Here is a 19,333-nt window from a genome sequence, read left to right as displayed (position 1 = left end):
TGAATATGGGTCGAGTCGTTTATAACTCGGCCCCTAATCGTCTGAAGTCAAAACCGATAGCATATTCGATTAAGAAGGACCAAATTGTTCCCTAAAGTGCCATTTTCATTCAGTTTATTCGAAATTTTTTTACGAAAATTTTTGAATATGGGACGAGTCGTTTACAACTTGGTCCCGAAATGTCTGAGATCAAAACCGATAGCATATCCGATCATGAAGGACCAAATTGTTCCCTAAAGTGCCATTTTCAGTCAGTTTATTCGAAATTTATTTTCAAAAATTTTTGAATATGGGTCGAGTCGTCTATAACTCGGCCCCTAATTGTCTGAGGTCAAAACCAATAGCATATTCGATCAGGATGGACCAAATTGTTCTCTAAAGTGCCATTTTTATTCAGTTTTTTCGAATTTTTTTTTCAAAAATTTTTGAATATGGGTCGAGTCGTTTATAACTCGGCCCCTAATCGTCTGAAGTCAAAACCGATAGCATATTCGATTAAGAAGGACCAAATTGTTCCCTAAAGTGCCATTTTCATTCAGTTTATTCGAAATTTTTTTACGAAAATTTTTGAATATGGGACGAGTCGTTTACAACTTGGTCCCGAAATGTCTGAGATCAAAACCGATAGCATATTCGATTAAGAAGGACCAAATTATTCCCTAAAGTGCCATTTTCATTCAGTTTATTCGAAATTTTTTTACGAAAATTTTTGAATATGGGTCGAGTCGTTTATAGCTCGTCCCCTAATTGTCTGAGGTCAAAACCGATAGCATATCCGATCAAGATGGACCAAATTATTCCCTGAAGTGCTATTTTCATTCAGTTTATTCGAAATTTATTTTACGAAAATTTTTGTATATGGTACGAGTTGTTTATAACTTGGTCCCGAAATGTCTGAGTTCAAAACCGATAGCATAATATCCGATCATGAAGGACCAAATTGTTCCCTAAAGTGCCATTTTCAGTCAGTTTATTCGAAAATGTTTTTTGAAAATTTTTGAATATGGGTTGATTTATTTTTAACTCGGCCCCTAATTGTCTGAGGTCAATACCGATAGCATGTCCGTTCAAGATGGACCAATTTGTTCCCATAAGTGCCATTTTCTTTCAGGTTATTCGAAATTTATTTTCAAAAATTTTTGAATATGGGTCGAGTCGTTTATAGCTCGGCCCCTAATTGTCTGAGGTCAAAACCAATAGCATATTCGATCAGGATGGACCAAATTGTTCTCTAAAGTGCCATTTTTATACAGTTAATTCGAGATTTTTTTACGAAAATTTTTAATATGGGACGAGTTGTTTATAACTCGGTCCCGAATTGTCTGAGGAAAAAAGCGATAGCATATCCGATCAAGAAGGACCAAATTGTTCCCTTAAGTGTCATTTTCATTAAATTTATTCGAAATGTTTTTCCGAAAATTTTTGAATATGGGTCGAGTCGATTATAACTCGGCCCCTAATTGTCTGAGGTCAAAAGCGATAGCATATCCGATCAAGATGGACCAAATTGTTCACTAAAGTGCCATTTTCATTCAGTTTATTCGAAATTTTTTTACGAAAATTTTTGAATATGGGTCGAGTCGTTTATAGCTCGTCCCCTAATTGTCTGAGGTCAAAACCGATAGCATATCCTATCAAGATGGACCAAACTTTTCTCTAAAGTGCCATTTTTATTCAGTTTTTTCGAATTTTTTTTTCAAAAATTTTTGAATATGGGTCGAGTCGTTTATAACTCGGCCCCTAATCGTCTGAAGTCAAAACCGATAGCATATTCGATTAAGAAGGACCAAATTATTCCCTAAAGTGCCATTTTCATTCAGTTTATTCGAAATTTTTTTACGAAAATTTTTGAATATGGGACTAGTCGTTTATAACTCGGTCCCGAAATGTCTGAGGTCAAAACCGATAGCATATCCGATCATGAAGGACCAAATTGTTCCCATAAGTGCCATTTTCATTCAGTTTATTCGAAATTTATTTTCAAAAATTTTTGAATATGGGTCGAGTCGTTTATAGCTCGTCCCCTAATTGTCTGAGGTCAAAACCGATAGCATATCCGATCAAGATGGACCAATTTGTTCCCATAAGTGCCATTTTCTTTCAGTTTATTCGAAATTTATTTTCAAAAATTTTTGAATATGGGTCGAGTCGTTTATAGCTCGGCCCCTAATTGTCTGAGGTCAAAACCAATAGCATATTCGATCAGGATGGACCAAATTGTTCTCTAAAGTGCCATTTTTATTCAGTTAATTCGAAATTTTTTTACGAAATTTTTTTAACATGGGACGAGTTGTTTATAACTCGGTCCCGAATTTTCTAAGGAAAAAAGCAATAGCATATCCGATCAAGAAGGACCAAATTGTTCCCTTAAGTGTCATTTTCATTAAATTTATTCGAAATGTTTTTCCGAAAATTTTTGAATATGGGTCGAGTCGTTTATAACTCGGCCCCTAATTGTCTGAGGTCTAAAGCGATAGCATATCCAATCAAGATGGACCAAATTGTTCTCTAAAGTGCCATTTTCATTCAGTTTATTCGAATTTTGTTTTCGAAAATTTTTGAATATAGGTTAATTCATCTTTAACTAGGCCCCTAATTGTCTGAGGTCAAAACCGATAGCATATCTGATGAAGAAGGACCAAATTATTCCCTAAAGTGCACTTTTCATTAAGTTTATTCGAAATGATTTTCCGAAAATTTTTGAATATGGGTCGAGTCGTTTACAACTTGGTCCCGAAATGTCTGAGATCAAAACCGATAGCATATCCGATCATGAAGGACCAAATTGTTCCCTAAAGTGCCATTTTCAGTCAGTTTATTCGAAATGTTTTTTTGAAAATTTTTGAATATGGGTTGATTTATTTTTAACTCGGCCCCTAATTGTCTGAGGTCAATACCGATAGCATCTCCGTTCAAGATGGACCAATTTGTTCCCATAAGTGCCATTTTCTTTCAGTTTATACGAAATTTATTATCAAAAATTTTTGAATATGGGTCGAGTCGTCTATAACTCGGCCCCTAATTGTCTGAGGTCAAAACCAATAGCATATTCGATCAGGATGGACCAAATTGTTCTCTAAAGTGCCATTTTTATTCAGTTTTTTCGAATTTTTTTTTCAAAAATTTTTGAATATGGGTCGAGTCGTTTATAACTCGGCCCCTAATCGTCTGAAGTCAAAACCGATAGCATATTCGATTAAGAAGGACCAAATTGTTCCCTAAAGTGCCATTTTCATTCAGTTTATTCGAAATTTTTTTACGAAAATTTTTGAATATGGGACGAGTCGTTTACAACTTGGTCCCGAAATGTCTGAGATCAAAACCGATAGCATATCCGATCATGAAGGACCAAATTGTTCCCTAAAGTGCCATTTTCAGTCAGTTTATTCGAAATTTATTTTCAAAAATTTTTGAATATGGGTCGAGTCGTCTATAACTCGGCCCCTAATTGTCTGAGGTCAAAACCAATAGCATATTCGATCAGGATGGACCAAATTGTTCTCTAAAGTGCCATTTTTATTCAGTTTTTTCGAATTTTTTTTTCAAAAATTTTTGAATATGGGTCGAGTCGTTTATAACTCGGCCCCTAATCGTCTGAAGTCAAAACCGATAGCATATTCGATTAAGAAGGACCAAATTGTTCCCTAAAGTGCCATTTTCATTCAGTTTATTCGAAATTTTTTTACGAAAATTTTTGAATATGGGACGAGTCGTTTACAACTTGGTCCCGAAATGTCTGAGATCAAAACCGATAGCATATTCGATTAAGAAGGACCAAATTATTCCCTAAAGTGCCATTTTCATTCAGTTTATTCGAAATTTTTTTACGAAAATTTTTGAATATGGGTCGAGTCGTTTATAGCTCGTCCCCTAATTGTCTGAGGTCAAAACCGATAGCATATCCGATCAAGATGGACCAAATTATTCCCTGAAGTGCTATTTTCATTCAGTTTATTCGAAATTTATTTTACGAAAATTTTTGTATATGGTACGAGTTGTTTATAACTTGGTCCCGAAATGTCTGAGTTCAAAACCGATAGCATAATATCCGATCATGAAGGACCAAATTGTTCCCTAAAGTGCCATTTTCAGTCAGTTTATTCGAAAATGTTTTTTGAAAATTTTTGAATATGGGTTGATTTATTTTTAACTCGGCCCCTAATTGTCTGAGGTCAATACCGATAGCATGTCCGTTCAAGATGGACCAATTTGTTCCCATAAGTGCCATTTTCTTTCAGGTTATTCGAAATTTATTTTCAAAAATTTTTGAATATGGGTTGAGTCGTTTATAGCTCGGCCCCTAATTGTCTGAGGTCAAAACCAATAGCATATTCGATCAGGATGGACCAAATTGTTCTCTAAAGTGCCATTTTTATACAGTTAATTCGAGATTTTTTTACGAAAATTTTTAATATGGGACGAGTTGTTTATAACTCGGTCCCGAATTGTCTGAGGAAAAAAGCGATAGCATATCCGATCAAGAAGGACCAAATTGTTCCCTTAAGTGTCATTTTCATTAAATTTATTCGAAATGTTTTTCCGAAAATTTTTGAATATGGGTCGAGTCGATTATAACTCGGCCCCTAATTGTCTGAGGTCAAAAGCGATAGCATATCCGATCAAGATGGACCAAATTGTTCACTAAAGTGCCATTTTCATTCAGTTTATTCGAAATTTTTTTACGAAAATTTTTGAATATGGGTCGAGTCGTTTATAGCTCGTCCCCTAATTGTCTGAGGTCAAAACCGATAGCATATCCTATCAAGATGGACCAAACTTTTCTCTAAAGTGCCATTTTTATTCAGTTTTTTCGAATTTTTTTTTCAAAAATTTTTGAATATGGGTCGAGTCGTTTATAACTCGGCCCCTAATCGTCTGAAGTCAAAACCGATAGCATATTCGATTAAGAAGGACCAAATTATTCCCTAAAGTGCCATTTTCATTCAGTTTATTCGAAATTTTTTTACGAAAATTTTTGAATATGGGACTAGTCGTTTATAACTCGGTCCCGAAATGTCTGAGGTCAAAACCGATAGCATATCCGATCATGAAGGACCAAATTGTTCCCATAAGTGCCATTTTCATTCAGTTTATTCGAAATTTATTTTCAAAAATTTTTGAATATGGGTCGAGTCGTTTATAGCTCGTCCCCTAATTGTCTGAGGTCAAAACCGATAGCATATCCGATCAAGATGGACCAATTTGTTCCCATAAGTGCCATTTTCTTTCAGTTTATTCGAAATTTATTTTCAAAAATTTTTGAATATGGGTCGAGTCGTTTATAGCTCGGCCCCTAATTGTCTGAGGTCAAAACCAATAGCATATTCGATCAGGATGGACCAAATTGTTCTCTAAAGTGCCATTTTTATTCAGTTAATTCGAAATTTTTTTACGAAATTTTTTTAACATGGGACGAGTTGTTTATAACTCGGTCCCGAATTTTCTAAGGAAAAAAGCAATAGCATATCCGATCAAGAAGGACCAAATTGTTCCCTTAAGTGTCATTTTCATTAAATTTATTCGAAATGTTTTTCCGAAAATTTTTGAATATGGGTCGAGTCGTTTATAACTCGGCCCCTAATTGTCTGAGGTCTAAAGCGATAGCATATCCAATCAAGATGGACCAAATTGTTCTCTAAAGTGCCATTTTCATTCAGTTTATTCGAATTTTGTTTTCGAAAATTTTTGAATATAGGTTAATTCATCTTTAACTAGGCCCCTAATTGTCTGAGGTCAAAACCGATAGCATATCTGATGAAGAAGGACCAAATTATTCCCTAAAGTGCACTTTTCATTAAGTTTATTCGAAATGATTTTCCGAAAATTTTTGAATATGGGTCGAGGCGTTTATAACTCGACCCCTATTTGTCTGAGGTCAAAACCGATAGCAAATCCGATCAAGATGGACCAAACTTTTCTCTAAAGTGCCATTTTCATTCCGTTTTATCCGTTGAATCCGAATTTTGTTTTCGAAAATTTTTGAATATAGGTTAATTCATCTTTAACTAGGCCTCTAATTGTCTGAGGTAAAAACCGATAGCATATCCGATCAAGATGTACCAAATTGTTCCATAAAGGGCTATTTTCATTCAGTTTATTCGAAATTTTTTAACGAAAATTTTTGAATATGGGAAGAGTCGTTTATAACTCGGTCCCGAATTGTTGTAGAAGTTGGAGTTGAGCAGCCGCAGCGAGTGGACGAGCCGGCAGCGATATTCCGAACCCCACATCAATTGGGCGCATTGTGTGGAATTGGCGCTCAAATTCAAAATTCCCAGAGTTTGATCATTAAAAAATCAGTCAAGAAAGCGATAGAATTGAAAAAAAATATTTAATTGACACTGAATGAAAATAATATGTCTTTGAAAATTAATTTGAACATTTTAGAACAACAAATCTTCATATAAAGCGTTCTAGTTGGAAAGTTTACAGATATTTTATTGTTGACTCCACAATACACGTGCACTTGATCATACTGCAATTGCACCAAATATTATCAATCCTTTTGTTTACTTTTGGCCTTTTGTTCTGACGAATGAAAAGAAAAAAATTCTTATTAAATAATGGCAGTAGCAAGTCCCACTAAAAATATTTTTCCCACGTCCTTCAATACAATCTGTGTGGAGAGCTCAACAGAAAAGATTGTTTTGAGGGCTATGTTGCAAAATGAATCTGATGCCAATCAATGGAAAGAAGATTTTTGTGCTATTAGTAGATCTCAGTGGACAGTCCTTTACGAAAGGGATAATCTCGAGAGGTTAGATAACATAATTTTGCCTGGATAAATATGTAAATTATAAGTATATTTATAAATTTTATAGGTTTGTTGTTCACAAAAAATGGTATTGTCACTTCAGCAAGTTAAACAAGACTGAAAATTCTACAAGGAGCACTGACTGCAAGGCTAAGCTTGATATCAAAATTAAGCTGGTATTTATATATTTATTAATACTTTTGAATTGTTGAATCAATTGTTATATAGTTTTTTTCGTTATTATATCATTGTTGATTGTTTTTTATAAATTAATTAATTAATTTGTAACAATAAATATTTTCCAATTTATTTAAAATAAAATAAATAAATAAATTTTATATTTTGCAGAATACTAGAAATACAAGAAACAAAGACAAATACATTAGGCCTGATAAAAATGGAATTAGTAGACCTGCAGTGATCACCATCACAGGGGTGCACAATCACCACCTTAGAAGTGCTGATACGCTTCGACTGAACCGAGTTCCCAAAAGTCTCGAAGATACTTTTATGTCATATTTTGATGATGGTAATACCCCAGCGCAAGCAAGGCGCTTGCACGAAGATCTCCTCGTGTCCGCTGACGCAATGGTTGATTTGGCTGATAATGCACACAATCCAACACGGCGGTGTGTGCATCATATGCATGAGAAGTGGAGTAAAAAAAACTTTGGAGGTCAAAGTGATTCACCTTTAATGAAAATCATTGAAAAGAACGAAAATAACTACTATTTAGAAAGAGGTACATATGATAAATTAAAATAGCAACAAAAAATTTAATCACATATTTTGTATTTTAATTAAAAAAAAAAAATTACTTAGACACCCAAGTTTATGTGACGGTGAAGGATGAAAATTGGGCTGTTTTGGTCGTGACTCCAATCATGAAAAGGGTGCAACACTTAGAATCTGCAAAAGAGAGTCTATTCGTAGATTCAACATCAAGTGTTGATGTGACCCACTGCACTTTAACCTCAATGACTGTTCCCTCAAAAGCAGGGGCTCTTCCATTGTGCCTGCTGCTTCACAATGGCCAATCAGAGGATTGCTATAAATTAGCCTTTTCCCTGGTAAAAGATCATTGCCCAAAGGCATTTGGAGGAAATACGGTAAAAAATTTAAAAATTTTTTAAACTTTAAATAAGAATACAGTTTGAGAATATTGTGTAATATCAAAGAAATAATATTTAAATTAACCCAATAAAAATTTTATAAGGAGCCCCTCACTACAATGACTGATGACAGTTCTGCTGAGAGAGGAGCTCTTGCTGCTGTGTGGCCATCATCTCGCCAGCTATTGTGCACTTTCCATGTATTATCAAAGGAATGGAAATGGCTCCTATCTAATTCTACCAAGGATGTGAGGAAAAAACTGATGGGCCTATTTTACAAAGTATAATTTAATTTACTTTTCTATAATTTTAAAATTTAATTTAATAGCAACTTAAATTCAGGTCGTTTATGCTGCAAATCAAGAGGAATTTGACAAAGGAGTGGATGAGATCCAAAGTTTGAAGTCAGAAAAAAAATTCGTTGCTCGGTTTGAAAAGTACCTAAAAAGAAAAAATGAATGGGCTATTTACAAAAGGAGTGATCTTCTATTAAGAAACAACCACACCAACAACTATGCAGAGTCCAGCATCAAAATTGTTAAAGAGGCTGTACTTGATAGAATGAAGGTTGTTGATTTAGCAGTTTTAATAACAAGAATGAGATAGAAATATAATTTTATTGCAGGCATTCAATCCTGTGGCCTTGGTAGAATTTGTAATTGGGCCCATGGAGTCTTACTACAAGCGGCGGCTCCTTGACCATGCACATAATCGACACTCAGCCCACTCCATTGTCTTCCACAAGTTACTAAGCAGGATGGAAAAGATCAAACCTGAATCAATCAAACAAATTGAGGAGTTTGTTTTTTCTGTCCCAAGTGCTAACAGAAATGGTAAATATTAATAAATTATGAATTTAATTTAAAACAAGTGTTGGGGACCTAAAAAATTCCAATTGAAAAAAAATCAATGTCAAAATTTGTCTACATAAGAAACCATTTATGAATTTGGTAACAATTACATAATTAAATTTTTAATAATTTAAACATATTCAGGCACCTTTTATGAAGTCCATTCAAAGATTGGTGTGTGCTCCTGTCCAGTTGGTGAGGGTGGTGCATTCTGCAAACACCAATCTCTGCTTGTTAAATACTTCAACATCTCCATGCCCTCGGCTCCTCCACTTCTTAGTGGCGATCGACTCGAACTTGCTCGCTTGGCCCTCGGCAGCAAATGCCCTGACTTGAAATTCTTTTTAGGCCGAACAGAAGTTGATCCAACTGAAAAGGAGCCAAATTTAGATGGTTGGTTAATGTAAAAACAATAAAATATTTTAAAATATATAATTTCTTTAACAATAGTTGCTCATTTTGTGTCGGATGCACAAGTGGAATTTGACGAAGAGCTTCACGCATGCGAAATTCATAGTGAAGAACAAGACCTTGATCCTTTTGATGAGGCTGAGAAAGAAGATTTGGTGAATGAGTGCAAAGATGCATTTGCCAGCTTGATCGAGTTGGCCAAAACTGATGCATCAAACGAATTGCTAAGAAAGTTAAGTAAGGCTTTGAACAAACCGAAGAGTGCACCTGCTGCCACAGCTTCCATTGTTGCCATCTATCGGCAGATTGGTTCTGTCTGCTCACGAAGTGGACGAATTCCCATTCAGTCAAGTGGGCGAGCAAGAAGACGAGAGGGTGTTTCGAAAGGTGCTGCTCAAGTTCCACAAGGCCGTCCACCAAAAATCAAGCAACACAATACACCAGAGGTGCAGAAATCCACAACAAACCAAGGCAAAAGAAAGGTGACTCCATCTTTAGTCAGTCAGCCTAAGAGACAAAGAAATTTAAGTCAAGCTGTTCGAGAAAATGTAGCAAACGCCAAATCACACTAGTTTAATAAATAGCTTTTGAATAAATTAAAACTGTTTTTCAAAAAACCTTTTCATTTTTGTTTATGTAGTAAAATAGTGAAAAGTATCAGCAGTAATTTTAGTTATTTAAAAAAATTATCATTTAACAACAAATTAATTAAAAAAATTAAAGATATTTAAAAAAAAATAATAATTAATAATATGAATAATTATACATACCTCAAAAAATATCATTATAGGTTTTGTGAGAAAATTCAATTATAGTGTTAAGTTGATCTAAATCGAAACAATATTTTGCACAGCGTTTCGTCCGTGTATTTGTTTACCCAGCACCCAGCTGTTGTGCGTGCTCCAGCTGTATTGTGTGGTCAACGATAAAATATCTGTAAACTTTCCAACTAGAACGCTTTATATAAAGATTTGTTGTCCTAAAATGTTCAAATTAATTTTCAAAGACACATTATTTTCATTCAGTGTCAATTAAATATTTTTTTTCAATTCTATCGCTTTCTTGACTGATTTTTTAATGATCAAACTCTGGGAATTTTGAATTTGAGCGCGAATTCCACACAATGCGCCCAATTGATGTGGGGTTCGGAATATCGCCTCCGGGAGGCGGCCGTACTTTGTGTCGTTGAGATATGGGACTCCCTGTACTACTAAATTTGTTGATTGATCATTTTCAATCCAATTAAAGGATGCATAAGTATAAATATGCTCTCCAGTAGTTTTCAAAAATACTGAAAAATGCGTCATTAGTGTTATTAAAAGCATAGTTGAAAAGAAACCTACTAGCTCCTCTATGCACATTACATAAAATAATTTTAAATACGAAGCGCAGGCTGAATATATATTTTGTTGGAATATATTTTCACCCATTGATTTTATGACTTGCCTTTTTTTATTTGTAATGTAGAGAATAAAACAAATTGAAAATTGATTTTATTTAGGAGTAAATTAATAAATCAATGCTTGCACCCTCTACATTTTCCGTTTTTAAAATTATTTTTATTGAATGTCAATTTAATTTAAAAATCACAAACCACTTTTTTCTTAATTTCAAAAGAACTCTTTATGCACAGTAAAACTTTTTATCGCTTTTTACGCCCCTTCATTTATACTTCAACAATTTTAGTCACTGATGATATTTGGGGTTAAAAAGTATAGAAATTGGTGTGTGATTTATGTAATTAACAATATTCATTCAATATAAAATTTTAGTAAAGATTTAGTTATATATATTTCAAACAATATTTAGATTGATCAACACTTTTTTTTTCTTAAATTTGTTTAACTTCATAATTACATAATTTTATAGGGCGATGGTACATTAAATTGAATAAAATATTTATGTAAGGAATAGTTTTATCAAACATTTATTTTCAGCACATCATATTATTTCATATATTTTTAACCAGTCGTGGAACTTGTAGAAGACTTATTAAGACTCAGGGAGCCTTTCCTCTGGGTGCTGTAGAAAGAGTTAAAATCCATTCTGAAATTTTCAACGCATCTAGTCAGAAAAACAGTGGGATGCTATTTTAAATCCAAGATAGTACTGTACCTCAAGAGGAGTCTAGCATGCGTTGTATCTCTCTCAAGAGAACCTACAAGGTCAAGGAATTTGAAAAGCAAGCTGTTGAATTTCTCGTTATGATGTTCGACTTCTCCAGAGAAACTAGTCCAATTGTCCTCAAAATCAACTCTATGAAGCTCAGAACTCTGAAAATAAACAGCGTTGTTACTCACAGAGATTTGGTTTTTGTGACACACAAAAAGTAAAGAACTTTCTAAGGAAGAAAGAAGCCACAGGAAGAATAATTGTGATTCCAGAAATACCTCGCTTGCGTCAAAAGATTCTGTGAGTTCTAACTCAGCCTCCACAAAGTAATTCCGAACGTGCTGATAGCAGCGTGTGTGAATAAAGTTGCAATTTTAGAATAAATGAATGCGTCAGTGAAGACAAAGAGCAAAATTAAACAATAAAAATTCATTTTACCAAGATGAATTTGCAGAAGTCCATGATGCAGTCCAGCAGTTCTCGCAGGGGTTGCAGCAGTTCCAAAACGGTCAGCATGCACTCTCGCTGGCACTGGTCAATGAAATCCGTGTGATACGTCAGCACGTCATCCACACTGTTGACTCTCTTCATTTTCTCCATGAAAATGTGCCAGTTGGGTTCGATTACTTCGCCAGTCATGTAATACTGCAGGCCGAGGACAAAGTTGAGCATCCTTTGACGAAGAGAGAATGCAGGTCTGTAGAGAGGAGATTCCATGGGGGAGAATCGACGGGCCACTTTGTTCGAGTTCCAGACCCTGCAATTTTCAATTTTATGTTAACTTTTATTTTCAAATTAATGTATTGATTTTTACTGGCAAAGAGATCTCTCCACATATTTGATGAAGAAAAGGTGCCTGAAAATCATTTGGTATCGAGAGTGGTCATGGCTGTTGATTACTAAAGACACGGGCCACTTCACATCAGCTGAAAAGGCAAAGCTTTCATATCCACTCAACTCCTTGTCCTCCAAATCGTAGCTGTCAATATCCTCCAGTGGAAAAGTGTCTAAAATTGAAATATAATTTAATAAATGAATAAAGTAATCAATACTTAACAACCATTAGATATGCAAATAATTCTTCGAATTTGATCAGGCAAGGAGCTAGTGATCAACGTTGTGTGCAAATCCTCCAAATACGCAGTTTCAACATTGGATGTGCGAAGAACAAGGCCGAACAAGAAATCCAATCGAGTCGGTTCCAGTTCCATGACAGGTTTGCGCAGAGTTTCGTCGCACAGGTCCATGCATTGCGAAATGAAATCTACTTGCTCCAGAAGGAAGAACTTTTTCATCCACCTTGAAATAAAAATTTTAAATAATCAGACAAAATAAAAAAATAAAATACTTACATCAGTCTGCCGATCAAATCGTAATCCCGGAGAAGGATTTCCAAGTGCATTTTGCTCGCGTACTGATACGCTTCTTCGATCACTTCCTCACACTTGCTGCCATGAATGGTGTACACTGTGCGTGATTTTAGGGGGGAGTGGATTCGTTTTCCTGATAAAAGAAGAGGATCAAAATAGATACTTTGACAAAAGTGAGAGAAAAATGTACCACACTGCTGCATAACGTTCAAGTATTTTCCGGTTCTCAGAATTTTCTCGGCGTATTCCGAAATGAACAATGGCACTCGGTCTTTACGAATTGTGTATCTCTTCTCCCAGTAGCCATCACAGTCTTCTGTGCTCAAAGCACCATCAGTCTCTACCTGATTGTCCTCAACCATGAACTGCCAAAATTTCACATTTTTAGTTTTTTATTTTAAACTAATTTATTTCTTTTTTGCCTAAATAATGATTAAAATTTACCTCGTCAAATGGATCGTTGATAACCCCTTTTAGCAGCCACTCGTCCAGACTCTCCAAGTAAGGTTTGCTAGCTTTTTGTATGAGATTGAAACAAATTTCTTGGGCGTTTTTATCACCAGCAGTGCAGAGGGTAAGCTGGTGAAGCAGAGTCAATACTCGGCCTCCTCGAGCATCATTCTAAATAACTATCATCATGAAAAGAAAAAATAGAATAATGCCACCACTTACATTGTTCACAGTTTGGGCTGTGTGAGCCAATACTCTGAAGAGCTGCGACATGGATTCAGAGTTGAAAACCAGCTTTTGCAGACCAAGATTGCCAGAGCGGCGCTGATTTTCATTTTGAGCCACGAACCCCTTAAAGTATTAATCAATTATTAGTTTTGAAATTTGTTTGTGAATATGTAAAAACATAATACTAGCAGAAATGAAAGAATACCAAATATTCAATGATATGTTCGTCCATTGCAGCAGCCAAGGCGTTGTTGACTCTGCCAAAACGAAACTCAGTTTTTTGCTCAATGAATCGAACCACTGACGAGTATAAACTTGCTAACTCCAGTACTTTCAGGGCAAGCTCTTTCAGAGATTTATCTGGATATAAATAAATTTGTGAGATTTTTAATAAAATTGCCTGACCAAATTGGCCATACCCATTCCAACAGCAAATCTGAATTCACGTTTTGCATAGAGATTTTCTAGCGGCATCGCGACGATGTGTTGGCCATCAATTCCAGAGAGGCAATTTATCAAGTCAGACAGAATGGCTTGTTCCTGAGAGGCTACTGGTACTTTTGCTAGAAAGTCAAGTTTAAAATTGCTCAGTTCCATTATTGAAAACCTTGTAAAATCCACCTAGAGTTATTGGTGTGCCTCCCTTTTCCGAGCCGCAAGCAAAATCATTTGTCATGTATGGGCGAGTTTGAAACCAGTCGGGAAATGATGGCAGCTCGACCGTGATCCCATTCGATCTCTTCAGGGTTCCGTGACTTTCAATGGAGTGTTTGTTGTCATGGGAAGGTCGCTCAAACTCCTCAGTAATGGCTTTGAGTTTATTTTTAACCTTAAAAAAGTTAAAGTTATTATATTAAGCTTGATAACAAATTGTCAAAAAAAAAAAAAATAATACTTGGGAGAGTCCTTCGGAGGACACATTGATGACTTGTTTGCCGTTACCGTTCAAAGCTGCTTCTTCTTGTTGACAGAGTTTCAGCATTTTCTTGACTCGTTTGTCATCAGCTACACAAGAAAGAAGCTCTACATAGGGCCCCAAAATGTCACAGCTGCGAAACATACAAATATAATTTACGATTAAACTATAGAAACAATTAAATATAGAACCTACTTCTTTTCTTTGATCTCTAGGTACTTCTGTGAGAAAGCTTTCTGGTCTGAGCACTGCTCTCTCAGCTTGTTCAAGTGGTCCTGCTTGGCTGAACTTGACGCGAGTATTCGGTTACTGAGTTCAATGGCTTTGTTCAGCGCGTCTTCGCTTACTTGATCTGAGATTCTGGGAAATAAAATAAAATTACAAACATTCGTGACTGTAAGAAGAAATTGGATAACATTGCATCCTTCGTGTCTTTTTGTGTGCGTGTTTATAACAAAAATACAAACCCGAGAGATAACGCCAGTTCAGCAGAGAGCTGCAGATTCTTGAATTCAGCCATTCTCCAATCACTAAATCACACTTAATTAAGTCAGTCTGTGTAAGTGACTAAATTTTTCTTTTCTCTTTTTGGTCGACAATTGCTAAAAGTAAAATAAAGTTCACAGGGTGTGCCTAAAAATGCTTGAGACAGTTGAGACTCAAGATAGATTATGGCTGTGTTTGTAATCTCGCAACTGCGACAATTGTTCGAACGGAAAAACATGTGTTCATAAACTAGCAATTCTTGCCGTCACGGCGCTGCGGAAGGGACCAAACTTCCAGCAACCACCTAGCATCAAGACCTTGGTCGTATTCGTAAATCTCGCAACAGCCAAACACTTCCACCAAGAGATGTTTTTGTGACGTCACAAAAACAGGCTGCTACATTTCGAACAGAAAGATGGTTTTTGGCTGTAGTACGCCATTTCAACCACCAGTTGGCGCCAACGACATAGGCCTTGCCAGAAAACAAGGAAAGCAGCGCAGCAGTCTCACAATCAGTATACCTGATAGAATGCCGCAGACTGAACTTTAAATTTCAAAAGCTCACTTACCCCTTTATTATAAAATGTTGCCCATCCAGAAGAAGTTTCGTTACGTATGTTTCTTTTCTAATAAAAATGAATTTCAGTGGGACGAGTGTGTAGAATTTGAGTGAATAATTTAAATTGATATTATGAAGAGTGCGCAAGAGTAAAACGTGATCCTTTTACAAAGTAAAATGCAGCAGATTTGTTTTTAAAATTCAATTTCACGCTTTTACCCCTTTATAGATATAAATCAATGAATCAAACAGAACTTTGATTATTACCTATTTTTCTTTCAGAAAATATAATTTGTAGAATAACGAAGCCACCTATGGAAGGCTGATAGACATTATTAAACTGTCATTGAAGTAAAATGAGATTGCGCTTTTAAGTCAAATAATGCGTTCCATGAATTATCCAGTCAAACCCATCTTGCAATAAAAGAGCTGCCCGTCCAAAAATAGCTTATTCTTGCATATTTATCATTTTATAAAAAAATGCGATTTTTTTAGAAGGAAAAGTGCCAATGAATTCATGGGCTCCACATGCCGCATCTGGGTTTATAGATCTGTGTTCGCGAACTTCTCGCGAGTTAAAAGACACCTCTTTAACTTAAACATTATATTTAATATATATACAACAAACTTAAAAATGAATCCAAGCGTATTCCTTAAAATAAAAATAATGCTCCTCTCAAAGATTTTTACTGCCTATTTGTAGAGTGACATAAAATCTGTCATACAACCCATCAATACCTTATATTTATTTTCATTATATATACTTTAACATTTCTCATCGCGCCAAACTAATCTTCACTGCGACATCTACCAGTAAATAAAGCAATACATTTCAACTCCATCTCCCTCAACCCGTAAAGGCCCTCACCATGCCTCACACCCTTGCCAAAAGGGGTCGTTTTTTATGAAAATTAAGTCAGCTTTTATCATGTAATCAGATTAATAAATTAATTTCTGAATTTTTGGCAATATCCAAATGTCGAAAAATTCGGCCGTCGTTCGGCAATCGGCGTCTAAAGTTGGGGGCGGGTCGCAATGTCTGCGAGTCCACACGCCCACTTTTGCTGCGACGGCGAAATTATGCAAGAATAAGCTATTTTTGGACGGGCAGCTCTTTTATTGCAAGATGGGTTTGACTGGATAATTCATGGAACGCATTATTTGACTTAAAAGCGCAATCTCATTTTACTTCAATGACAGTTTAATAATGTCTATCAGCCTTCCATAGGTGGCTTCGTTATTCTACAAATTATATTTTCTGAAAGAAAAATAGGTAATAATCAAAGTTCTGTTTGATTCATTGATTTATATCTATAAAGGGGTAAAAGCGTGAAATTGAATTTTAAAAACAAATCTGCTGCATTTTACTTTGTAAAAGGATCACGTTTTACTCTTGCGCACTCTTCATAATATCAATTTAAATTATTCACTCAAATTCTACACACTCGTCCCACTGAAATTCATTTTTATTAGAAAAGAAACATACGTAACGAAACTTCTTCTGGATGGGCAACATTTTATAATAAAGGGGTAAGTGAGCTTTTGAAATTTAAAGTTCAGTCTGCGGCATTCTATCAGGTATACTGATTGTGAGACTGCTGCGCTGCTTTCCTTGTTTTCTGGCAAGGCCTATGTCGTTGGCGCCAACTGGTGGTTGAAATGGCGTACTACAGCCAAAAACCATCTTTCTGTTCGAAATGTAGCAGCCAACAAGAACAAGGGGGAACACCTGGCGGCGAGACCGATAAAGCTCTAGCTGGGCCAGATAGAGGGCCAAGATCTTGATTGGTGGCCACGGTCACGTGACTTATAGCTCTCTTTCCTCGCGGCTCACATATGAATTATCAAAACAAAGAAATAGAGCACACCGCACACCGCATGTTTTTCGGCTTTGAAAATTAAAGGAAAGCGATGCACTTGATGCGCCAAGAAGGTAAAATTTATTACATTATAATAAATCGTGTAGAAATTTTAACCTTAACTATTTATTGCAGAATTAAATTGGTGTCTGATTGCGCAGTTATGGGATGTGATTTCAATCGCCATAATAAAAATTATTACAAACCTGGAATTCAGAGACATTATTTTCCAAAAAAACAAGCTGCTGTAAGTTGTTTGTTTTAAAAAATTATTTTTGGTGAAATAATTTTTGTTAATAATTTTTTTATCTCATTTCCAGCTGCTTAAAATGGATGGCATTCTGTCAGAATCCATTCATCAAGGACAAAACACCAGAAGAATTGTCAGCGAAACAATCTTACTTCATCTGCAGCCAACATTTTGACGCCCTCGATTATTATGTTAAAAAATCAGATATCGTTGAGAATCCTGCTCCAAGACTGCATAGATCAAGGGCCATCCCCAAAACCTCAGGACCAAGTGTTGTTGATGTCGACGGTTCAATTATTAGTCCAATCAAACCACCTGCTAATGAGTATGCAGCTCGCATGATTGGATTGAAACCCTCGGCCCAAGTCGAAAGTGACGAAGAGGAGGACGACTGGCAGTACAGAGACGCCCAAGAAAGCTTCAACGAGATTGAGGCTGCATTCAGAGAAAATGAGGAGGAAGGAGGTGTGATTTTAATTTTAATAATTTTTTGAAATACAAAAAATTGAACTATATTATTTTTTCAGAGCAATTTTTCCCGAAGCCCTTGCCGAAACCAGCTCCAAAACCGAATAAGGTGCTAAAAATTCAGAATGGACTATTCGAGGACATGGGAGGAAGATTTGAGGGCAAAAAGGTCCCAGAATACAAAAAATTACCCGAGGACGTCAAAAGGTTAAGGAGCAAGGTTCACAATCTACAGCGTATCAACAACAGGTTGAAGAAAGCTGCCGAAAAAAGGAAACCAACCAGGAAGCAGCAAAGAGTTGATGCTATTGAGTATCTAAAAACTATTTTAAACCCAGTCCAATTTGAACAAGTCTTTTGTCTAATCACTAACTCTTCCAGAAGTAGACGAGGGCGGAGATACACCCTGCAGATGAAAATTATTTGCCTTGGACTGTACCTCTTTGACCTCTTTGGTAAAAATAATGTGAAAAATAAAAATATTTATTAACTGTCTTTCAGCCCCCAGACCCGTCCTCGATCAAGTACAGTCAGTGGCAGCAGCACCCCAAGCCCAAACAACACTGGCCCAAACAGCCCCTCGACTAGTCGGATCGTATTTGTTTACCCAGGCAGCCGCCCTCGAACACAATCCTTCTCTACCCCACCGAGCAGCTCATCACCTCTGAGCCGTCCTACAATTCGACCCTCGGCCACACCAAGCCTGCAGCCACTAGTCACCATTCGTCCTCGCACCACATCAGTTGGATCTAGTCCTCTCCTGATTCAAACTGTAGACGACCAGCAACGAGTGATCCGTGTCGTACATCGGTCTGGACAACCCCAACAAGAAAATCTTCCAGTTATGAAGAAGTGAGCAGACTAAAAGTTGAACAATAAAATATATGTAATATATAGTATGGTGATTAAATATTATATTATTTTTATATTACATAATTATACATTAATTATATTATAATTATATAATGAAATTATTTACTGATATTTATTAATTATTAAAAGAAATCAATATATCGCAATATATTGTATAAATTTTGCACAACTTTAAAATTATGTCCAACTGTTGTTATAATTTTTTTAAGAGAGTTTATAAACTGCAAGAAAAGAAAAGAAAATTTTTTGTTGCTTTATTACTAAAATAAAAGAATCTTTTTAAATTCATTCATTTAATTCAACACTGAAAGACTTAATTAATATTAAATCAAAAATTTTAATGATATGAAATAGTTAAAAAAGGAAATTAAATTTATAAATTAATTTATTCTTAAATTGGCAATTGATCAAACTTCGGCAAATATCAATACTTTTTCTGTACTTCAGAGCTGCTTCAGAGTTTTCTTTTGCTTGCTGCTGGCGAGATTTGCGCGCCGCCGACAGCAGCGGTAGAAGTGGGAGAAGTGCTGGGCGGAGCCTAGCGCTGCAGCCGCTACCGCCGGAAAGCTGCTTGTTATGCCTTGTTCTTGTTGGTAGCAGCCTGTTTTTGTGACGTCACAAAAACATCTCTTGG

General features: G+C 35.8%; 3 protein-coding genes and 1 long non-coding RNA gene across 15 annotated transcripts; 2 read left to right on the top strand and 2 right to left on the bottom strand.

Annotated features, from left to right (window-relative positions):
• The first annotated feature begins 6,215 nt into the window (after window positions 1-6,215).
• On the top strand, window positions 6,216-9,712 carry LOC132204946 (uncharacterized). The gene is made up of 9 exons (XM_059633737.1): window positions 6,216-6,757; window positions 6,822-6,930; window positions 7,103-7,496; window positions 7,577-7,863; window positions 7,971-8,147; window positions 8,209-8,433; window positions 8,492-8,699; window positions 8,862-9,110; window positions 9,168-9,712. The coding sequence occupies exons 1-9, from the start codon at window positions 6,564-6,566 to the stop codon at window positions 9,698-9,700; spliced, it is 2,376 nt and encodes a 791-aa protein (XP_059489720.1). The 5' UTR covers window positions 6,216-6,563; the 3' UTR covers window positions 9,701-9,712.
• LOC132204963 (uncharacterized) lies at window positions 8,019-10,065 on the bottom strand. Of its 4 annotated transcripts, none has more exons than XR_009442636.1 (4): window positions 9,899-10,060; window positions 9,384-9,635; window positions 8,866-9,266; window positions 8,019-8,639 (listed from the first exon to the last, which is right to left on the bottom strand). It is a non-coding gene; the product is annotated as an uncharacterized LOC132204963 (long non-coding RNA). The 4 variants fall into 4 exon arrangements; XR_009442635.1 differs by having other exon boundaries at window positions 8,023-8,307; window positions 8,546-8,639; window positions 8,866-9,635; window positions 9,899-10,065; XR_009442634.1 differs by having other exon boundaries at window positions 8,030-8,639; window positions 8,866-9,086; window positions 9,899-10,045.
• A 949-nt stretch (window positions 10,066-11,014) lies between these two features.
• On the bottom strand, window positions 11,015-14,957 carry LOC132204950 (gamma-tubulin complex component 2-like). 4 transcript variants are annotated; one of them, XM_059633744.1, is made up of 16 exons: window positions 14,672-14,947; window positions 14,400-14,564; window positions 14,184-14,337; window positions 13,910-14,117; window positions 13,708-13,851; window positions 13,494-13,648; window positions 13,283-13,411; window positions 13,055-13,231; window positions 12,801-12,975; window positions 12,593-12,743; window positions 12,301-12,539; window positions 12,055-12,247; window positions 11,679-11,997; window positions 11,519-11,581; window positions 11,244-11,401; window positions 11,015-11,174 (listed from the first exon to the last, which is right to left on the bottom strand). In XM_059633744.1, exons 1-16 carry the CDS (start codon window positions 14,722-14,724, stop codon window positions 11,090-11,092), a joined length of 2,568 nt encoding a protein of 855 aa, XP_059489727.1. In that variant the 5' UTR covers window positions 14,725-14,947; the 3' UTR covers window positions 11,015-11,089. The 4 variants fall into 4 exon arrangements, with proteins under 4 accessions (XP_059489727.1, XP_059489726.1, XP_059489729.1 ...); XM_059633743.1 differs by having other exon boundaries at window positions 11,052-11,192; window positions 14,672-14,957; XM_059633746.1 differs by lacking the exon at window positions 11,519-11,581 and having other exon boundaries at window positions 11,053-11,192; window positions 14,672-14,948.
• A 1,336-nt stretch (window positions 14,958-16,293) lies between these two features.
• Window positions 16,294-18,946, top strand: LOC132204951 (uncharacterized). 6 transcript variants are annotated; one of them, XM_059633753.1, is made up of 8 exons: window positions 16,294-16,522; window positions 16,723-16,779; window positions 16,953-17,182; window positions 17,244-17,355; window positions 17,429-17,823; window positions 17,886-18,138; window positions 18,208-18,281; window positions 18,328-18,946. In XM_059633753.1, the coding sequence occupies exons 3-8, from the start codon at window positions 17,161-17,163 to the stop codon at window positions 18,492-18,494; spliced, it is 1,023 nt and encodes a 340-aa protein (XP_059489736.1). In that variant the 5' UTR covers window positions 16,294-16,522; window positions 16,723-16,779; window positions 16,953-17,160; the 3' UTR covers window positions 18,495-18,946. The 6 variants fall into 6 exon arrangements, with proteins under 6 accessions (XP_059489736.1, XP_059489731.1, XP_059489735.1 ...); XM_059633748.1 differs by having other exon boundaries at window positions 16,295-16,522; window positions 17,886-18,281; window positions 18,328-18,945; XM_059633752.1 differs by lacking the exon at window positions 16,723-16,779 and having other exon boundaries at window positions 16,295-16,522; window positions 16,828-17,182; window positions 17,886-18,281; window positions 18,328-18,945.
• Window positions 18,947-19,333: the final 387 nt, after the last annotated feature.

The sequence above is a fragment of the Neocloeon triangulifer genome, unplaced genomic scaffold (genome assembly GCF_031216515.1).
Source record: "Neocloeon triangulifer isolate White Clay Creek 2 clone unplaced genomic scaffold, ASM3121651v1 ptg000026l, whole genome shotgun sequence".
In the NCBI taxonomy this organism is placed as follows: Eukaryota; Metazoa; Arthropoda; class Insecta; order Ephemeroptera; family Baetidae; genus Neocloeon; species Neocloeon triangulifer.
This window is presented reverse-complemented; position numbering and strand designations above follow the sequence as displayed.